Source organism: Triticum aestivum, chromosome 3D, assembly GCF_018294505.1.
Source record: "Triticum aestivum cultivar Chinese Spring chromosome 3D, IWGSC CS RefSeq v2.1, whole genome shotgun sequence".
In the NCBI taxonomy this organism is placed as follows: domain Eukaryota; kingdom Viridiplantae; phylum Streptophyta; class Magnoliopsida; order Poales; family Poaceae; genus Triticum; species Triticum aestivum.
In genome coordinates this window covers 514,333,465-514,340,898 of record NC_057802.1, presented here as the reverse complement: position 1 = coordinate 514,340,898, position 7,434 = coordinate 514,333,465, and the positions used below count along the sequence as shown (strand labels likewise).

At 50.4% G+C, this 7,434-nt stretch overlaps 1 protein-coding gene and 1 long non-coding RNA gene across 2 annotated transcripts; both read left to right on the top strand.

Moving 5' to 3' along the window:
* The first annotated feature begins 1,815 nt into the window (after positions 1-1,815).
* Positions 1,816-4,224, top strand: LOC123075154 (uncharacterized). The gene is made up of 5 exons (XR_006436102.1): positions 1,816-2,189; positions 2,844-2,926; positions 3,264-3,322; positions 3,456-3,534; positions 3,852-4,224. It is a non-coding gene; the product is annotated as an uncharacterized lncRNA (long non-coding RNA).
* Positions 4,225-4,352: 128 nt separating this feature from the next.
* On the top strand, positions 4,353-6,461 carry LOC123076425 (uncharacterized). The gene is made up of 2 exons (XM_044498685.1): positions 4,353-6,071; positions 6,182-6,461. Exon 1 carries the CDS (start codon positions 4,353-4,355, stop codon positions 5,367-5,369), a length of 1,017 nt encoding a protein of 338 aa, XP_044354620.1. The 3' UTR covers positions 5,370-6,071; positions 6,182-6,461.
* The last annotated feature ends 973 nt before the right edge of the window (positions 6,462-7,434 follow it).

Here is a 7,434-nt window from a genome sequence, read left to right as displayed (position 1 = left end):
CGCGGGAACGGCCTCGGGGCGGCGGCGGGGACCGCGTATCGCGACACTATGGCCCGAAGGGGCGACGCAGCGGCGACGCACGAGTCGATGCAGCCGCGAGGAGAACCACGGGGCGACGCAGCGGCAGCCCGATGCTTGATCGGTGGAGAGGCGCGCTGAACTCGGGGACGATCTTCACGGGACCTGCGGAGGCGTGCGTAACCGACGGGCCAGGTCGGTCGCGCGGCGTAGAGGAGGCGGATCGCAGCGGCGAGCGGGTGATCAAGCCGATCGCGCGCGAGGTCGGGGACGCCGCTCGGTGGAGGCGTGGTGGCGGCGGAGTCCGAGATGAAGCCGGCGACGATGGACGGCATGGGACGTCGTGCGGACGAGCATGTCAGCACCGGCACCCGGGCTGCCAAAGCAACGCCGGCGCCCGGGCAGCGAGGCCCGAGCGACCAACGGAGCAGCGACGCCCAAGTTGAGGCAGCCGACGAGCCTGACGCAGCCGTCCCGACGCAGCTGAGGACGAGGCCGGCGAGGTAGACCGCCGGGCCGCCGTGCAGACGCGGCGGAGTCGGGTGATGTGGATCGATGGGCGGGCCGGCGCGCGAGCGACAGCTATGATTGGCCGTCGCATGGCGTGAGGCCGTCGGGTCGGGGCGATGCAGGTGTCCCGGTCAAGCAGGGCGGTGACGGCCGGCGCAGGGCGACGGGCGGACCGACGCGCGGACGGTGGCTAGCCCTGACGGGCCGTCTCGGCGCACGCGGCCGCCGGGTCGGAGGAGAGGCCGGCTAGTCGCGCCAGGGTCGGAGTAGAGGCGCTCGGGGTCGACGGCGGCGGTGGGCGACGCAAACCGATCAAGAATAGATCGGAAAACCAAAAAGAAGACGCCGATTAAAGCGACCGGCGAGAGAGAGAAAACCCGGATCAAAGGATCAGGAAAAAGACTCTCTAGGGCAGCCGGCCAACACGGCCGGCGGACGAATCCTAGTTACGGGCGGCGCGGCCCCCGGCGGCGATCATGGAGACCGACCGCCCCGGGGGCGGCGCGGAGCGGAAGCGACGGCGCGGCTAGGGTTTGGATCGGTTAGGCTGATACCATGTTAGAAGGAAGAGAAAGGGATTGTTGCGGAATATGATGGATGTATTATTGAGCCTCGAGGGCGAGTATATATTGAGTACAAGACTTGGAGGGCAAGACGCCTCTCCTGGAGATAAGGTAGGAGACGGATTACAAATCCTAGACTACCAAATACAAGTATCCTAAATATATCTCTAACACTAACGCCACCGCGAGGAGATGAAGCCACCTACGACGAACCGTGGGCTCCAAGGCGGCGCCTTCAGGAAGGTTACGACACCGGAACACCACCACCGCCCGATCCGAGGATCAGAGTTTCCTCCGGAGCAACACGACGGACAATGAGAGCCTTCGAGAAGGGAGCCGCGACGACGCCTTCAAGAAGGGAGCCGCGACGACGCCTTCAAGAATGGTGCACGTAGAATAAGATGCATACATGACCACTAATTCGCCCTCTCTCATCTTTATGAATTAAATGTGGCATGGGACTCAAAGCACTTTAACTCAATTGGACTCAAAATGAGCCTAATATAATGGAAATTTAAATTATTTGAGATGAGCTCTTCGAACCGGAAAGAAAGAACAAGTGTAATATTAATACTCCACACAAAATAATTTGGGCTCGTCCCAAAAGAAATTGGTTTGACTCTAGCCAGGCCCGGACCCGGCTCGCCGTGTCAACCTCCGACCACCCTCCTCCCCTTTCGCCCCCGCCTCCATTCCACCCCGCTCCTACTGTCTTCCCCTCAAAGCCACCCCATTTCCCTCTCGTTCGCGCACCAAAACCCGACCATAACCACGGCAACTCCGCCCCCTCCTCCTCCCCCCTTCATCTGTCGACCCCACCGCCGTTAGCACGCGTCGGATCTGGGCATTGGACGTCGGTACGCGGCCCCGACGGATCTACGCGGCGGCGGCGGCCAGGGAGGAGCCGCGGCCGAGGTTACCCAAAACCCTACCCTAGCTCTTGTCGGCAATGTCGGATTGGGTTTGACCTCTCGCTTTGATGGGGGCCTTGCAGGCAGCGGTGAAGAGTTGTTCCAGGCGGCGACGGGTGGAGATCCTTCAGCGCAGTGGGACGACCAGAGTCCAGAGCCAACCCAACCCAACCCCTAGAAGAAAGAGGTATAAACTTTTCAGCTCATCTGAAGACTGTTGTTTCCTGCTATGCTCTATTCGTTCTAATTGACTGGCCTGGTTGCTTGCTATTCAATTTAGTTCTGTTATTTTTCACTGCAGTGCTGTGGTCGCTTGTGTCCTTCATTTGGAGGTGCCATGCATGCAGGCATAAGGCTATTATTAAATTGTACAAACTTTATTGCATGATGCATATGGTGAACCTGAAAGTCTGGTTTGTTTTGTGAGGAATGGAGTCTTGCTATTGTTATTTGGTCAATTTGCTATGACTGTTGTTGTCGTGGTCTGTTTACTGTCGCTGCCATGGTCTAGTCTATTTACGTAGGTAGTAAAAGGAGAGGGGCATGAATGGCCACTTAATTTTATAAAGAGGAGTGTCTGATAATGACCATAACAAGTACTATGTGATAACCACCACACCCGGGAAATTTCTGAAGGCTGGCTAGCTCGTTTGGTAACTGGAATTGAGTTGATAAATGCAGAACATGAATTGGAACAGTGAGCGACCATTGCATGTACATGTACTCCAGCTGGGAAAGCACGCCCAAACATGAATTCAAAAGATGACATATGTATCTGCTTCAATATCTCTGTTAGTAATGTCGATTCGTTTTAACGTCTATCTTTGATGGGAACTTTTAGGTTTCGTGCTGAAGATTTGTTGTTCCCACGCGGCAACGGGCAGAGACACATCGACCCATCCCGAACCAACACGGATAAGAGAGGTATGAACTATCTAGTTCATCTCAAGTATCTTGTGTACTGTTCTGTGTTATATTCTAGTGCTTAATTGAGTGGCCTCGATGTAATGATGATTATTTATCGGCCCTTCGATGCGTCTGCCTACACTCTGTGCTATCAACTCTATTATTTTTTGCTTAAATGCGGTGGTCGGTTGTGTTTTTTTTATGAGGGGTCACCTTCCTTTGTTCCACTTCTTTTTCCTGCTGCCTTTTCTGTGCCTTAATGTGAAACTATATACGTGTAATGCTGGACATGTGCACCAATTCCTGATAAGAAGTTATCATGGTTATTTTATATTGACTGATCTTGTACCTCCAGTAAACCTAAGGTGAAGACTGAAGGCGTGCTATTTGTGACACAGCAAAAAGACAAGGAAGGTATGCACATATATGCCAGGTTTCTGCTTAAGTCTGAGTATGTTAACTTTTTTCTGCGCTTTTCTCTGCACCATGATTTCCATAGACTGTTCCTGCAGTTGATGAAAATTGGAAATGCATTACATCATTTCAGATCTGTGGGTTATCCTTCCTTTGCTCCACCGCCCCCTGCCTCCCCACGCCTTTGCCTTTGCCACCAGCGGCTCTCTCAGGTGAGCACCCTCCCCATTTCTTTTTTTTTTGGTCACAGCTTGCTTGCTTGCTAGTGTTTCGCTGGATTCAGAAATCAATTTCTGTTGCGAGCCAACTAGAACCTCTCCGTGCCTATTTCCACAACGGTGACATTGCTTAATTATCCATTCTGTCCAAGTGCCCATTTCGATCACCTTCATTTATATTGTTCTCCTTTGAGCTTGTCGATGGATCTTGTATTTTGTAGTCATACAGTTCTTATAGCCTTATAAGTCATGGCATTCCTGACTATTGCATTATTTATTTTTTATTAACGGCCAGTAATTATTGACTGCAGATGGCTCGCATGACCAAGACCAAGGCCAAGGCCAAGGCAAAGGGCGCAAGCAATGAAACAAAGCACACCAACAACACAGAGTGGCATGAATCTGAAAAGGATTATGTTTCATTCGATCTCGATCTTCGCCCAGAGTATTACGAAGAAAGTCACAGCAAGTTGATGGATGCTATCATAGCTCTCCTAGAGAAGGAGGCGAATAACGAGAACAAGGGACTGCCTAAAGGCGAGCAAAAGCCGACCAAGGTTAATGGAAGGGTGTACACGGCAGCAGGTGGTGCATTTTTGGTACGCCTGCTGCTGGATGATCCTAAGAAGGAGGTTGTTACCCTTCTGTATGGTCTGAAGGATCTTTACTTAAAAGGATGGAACGTGGGAGGTAAAAAAAATTCTGTGCTAAATAAAGTACTTCTGTTGTGACTTACCCAGTGATCCTTGGATATCAAATGTAGAATAACCGATATATGTTGTGTTTACTTTTTTGCAGCCATTTGGTACCTAATGAAAGAGCTTGATGTGGCTTTACCGCCAAGTACACAGGTGGCTTTCAAAACAAAGACCATCACTTCAAGAAAAGGAAGGAGACACACTGTCAAAGACGGAATCCATTTCCTCAGCTGGTCCGGCAGCTACCTCTCTTTAAGTGGAGGCAAGTTTCAGCCATTCTTCTATAATGCTTTTGGAAAAGCCAATGACAAGCTTCGTGATGCTGGGAATCTGGTGGCAGACGACCAAGATTCCGAGCTCCAACCTTCTGTGGCGCTGTATGCCATTAAATCTGAGTGTGTTCGGTTCCCGGAGATCGAGTCCTCAGTGATTGCTAATACAACCGACCCTCTGAACATCATTGAAGCGCCACTCGACAAACATCTCATAATAAGGATGGATCAGTGGGGTACTGGATCAGTAGCTTGCTATGGTGCAAACCCACCAGAATGGGTTAGGGTTATCAAGAGAGACCTGACATCACACTTACGATTGAAGGTTGAGCCTCTATATCGAAAAAAGAAGAACCAAGCTATCGTGCAGGAGGTGGAGGAGCCAGTGGCGCTCGTGCAGGAGGTGGAGGAGCCAGTGGCGCTCCGGGAGACCATCCAAGGAGAAGGCATCTGTCTGATGGAGGGCTTGAAGGGCCGGAATCGCTTTGTTGAAAGCTTTGTGCCAGACAAGTCTTTTGCTGTGAGAGTCAAAGTAATAAGGCTGCCGGACACTTTGAGTGAGACTTTGGAGGAGCATGAAGTGGTTGGAGAAGCAAGTCTGTCAGACTGTGAGGTTGCAACCAAGAAGAGGAGACAGATGCTTTGTGCCGTTGGGAGGGAAGTGCAAGCTGCTTCCAAGCTGATGAGAAGAAAGCTGCTGAGGTACCGCAAGACCTTGCCTGGCTTGCTTTGGCAAGTGCAAGCTGTTTTCAATCAGGCGATGAGAAGGAAGCTGCTGGGTTACCGCAAAACTTTTGAGTGGCTACATGCAGCACATGTGTGCATTTGGTGGCCCGAATGTGCTGCTTGCTTCAAGTAGTGGTGTGACCTTCGACAAGCCACCAACAGTGGCCGCATCTCATCATGATACACAAGATCCACCGTGCAAAGGAAAACTTGTGCCTGCATCTCATGATGTGTCGAGAAGGTTAGGTTTCTTGGGTGAAAACACCGACAGTGGCATTGACGAGTATGCTGCAGCAGTATGGAGAAGCATTATTCTTGGTTTTCAGCGAGCGACGAGCTCAGGCCCGCTTTGTGGTGAGGCCCTGTGGGGTTTAGGCTTTATCATTGAGCCATATGCATTTGATGGACAGTGCATGGACATGACACATGGTGAGGAGATAGCAAGGACGGTGGAGCAGGCATGCTGTGAGGCGGTACTTCAAACCAATCCGAGGGTGTGTGAGATGGTGCACTGCTGCTTGATAGCTGCTCCTCTACATCATCTCTGTAATGTTCAAGACATCCTCCACGAGTCCCGAGGTTTACTCCTAATGGCTGAAGGTAAAGGCAGCGAGGAAGACGACTACTCGTGGTGGATGGTGCATGCGGAGCTGCCCGCTGCTGAGGTCTCCACGCTCGAGCAGAAGTTGAGGAGAAGGACATCAACTGAAGTGAACGCGCTTACGTTCTTCAGTCACTGGGTGGTCAACCCCGGAGACCCAGAGCTACAGGGCTTGGCGGGGCAACTGGTTGAGCGTGTCAGAAGCAGGAAGAAGCTCGAGTAATAAAGACGAAGGTATGGAAGTACATTGCTGTTACTTTTGGTAGAGAAGTTTTGCATTGTCCTGATGATCATGTATTCATGTTTATATTGTCCTGAAATGACCATTGCTTGTGCTGAAACAGACAAAGTGCACCAGCGTCAAGGGCCAACTGGAGGGTGGTGCGGCATCCAGTGGTACCTACTAGCACGTCAGCGGCAAGGGCGCCATCACGGAAGAGTAGTAGTGCATCTATTCATTCAATGGTTGGGCCTTTGTATTACACTGTTTGCTGTGATGATATCCAGCCAAACGTGGCCAGCGTGTAAAACCTGAAGCACTACGGGAAGAACGAATGCTTTGTTTTTTGCATTTTCTGTTTTTTTTCTAGCTGTTTGATGACTGCATGTTGTGGTATTATGAAAACTGCGTCCTTTGCAGCAGCTGTGTGTGCCAGTTATTCTAGGTGTTTAGTGTTTAGAATTCTGCTGCTGCACCTGTTGTGCGTGGAGTTGAAGTACGCGAGGCGTCAGACAGGAGGGCTCTGGTGCCTGGTGCCCGGCGTAAGTTCCAGGTATCCACGCATGCCTCCAGACACCCCACCCACTGTCTGGCGCGCAGCGTTGCTTCCCTTCTCTTCTCTCATTGTGTCAACCAACTAAATTAAACCGAACAAGTATCTTGCTTTGGCAGCCGGTTCGATGTCCTGTTTACGCAAGGCACTTACACTTCTGAATTTCCTCCCCTTCTGAATTTTGTACTGTGTTAAAATATAGTAAATACCACTTCATATTTATTATGTGCAACAATTAAATTAAGCTTCTCAGATGCCTAGCAACAATTAAGCTTTACCAGCAAACTGAAACTCCTTGATTAATACTGTGAAGTGTACTGATGCCATCCTATGATACGTAGCTGAAGCAAAGACTTACTATAGCCTGAACTAACTTCAGTTAAGCACTTAGGCTTGCAAAGAGAAACAAGTAACCAAAGCAGTACCTTACATATAACATGGCTAGCCGAGGAAAACTCTTATTTGGGCTGCTTCCTTTTTCTGAATTATTATTATCTGTATGTATCACAAACGTTTGAGTGTACTGTCCTTGCAGTTTTTCACCCAATCAACCATCCTACCTACAGGTGTGAGGTGTCTGATAACTGAAACAAAGGCTATGCTTACAGTTTTGTCGCGCTGTTAACAAATTTGGCTGTTAAATATCGGACACTTTCCATGACATAATTTAGCCAGTTACTGAATATGCCTAACCTGGAAGTGTATTTGAGCAATTCGTCTTCCCTGTATGTTAGCGTTGATCTCTTTGCACCAGAATGTGATGTTGCAGATCGCGGACTGCACCACTGCGCAAATCTCAGATGAAGCTGTGATCGAGCACTTGT

Excerpts from the sequence above, each read along its gene's own strand:
- LOC123076425 (XM_044498685.1), top strand. The coding sequence starts at position 4,353 with ATGAAAGAGCTTGATGTGGCTTTACCGCCAAGTACACAGGTGGCTTTC.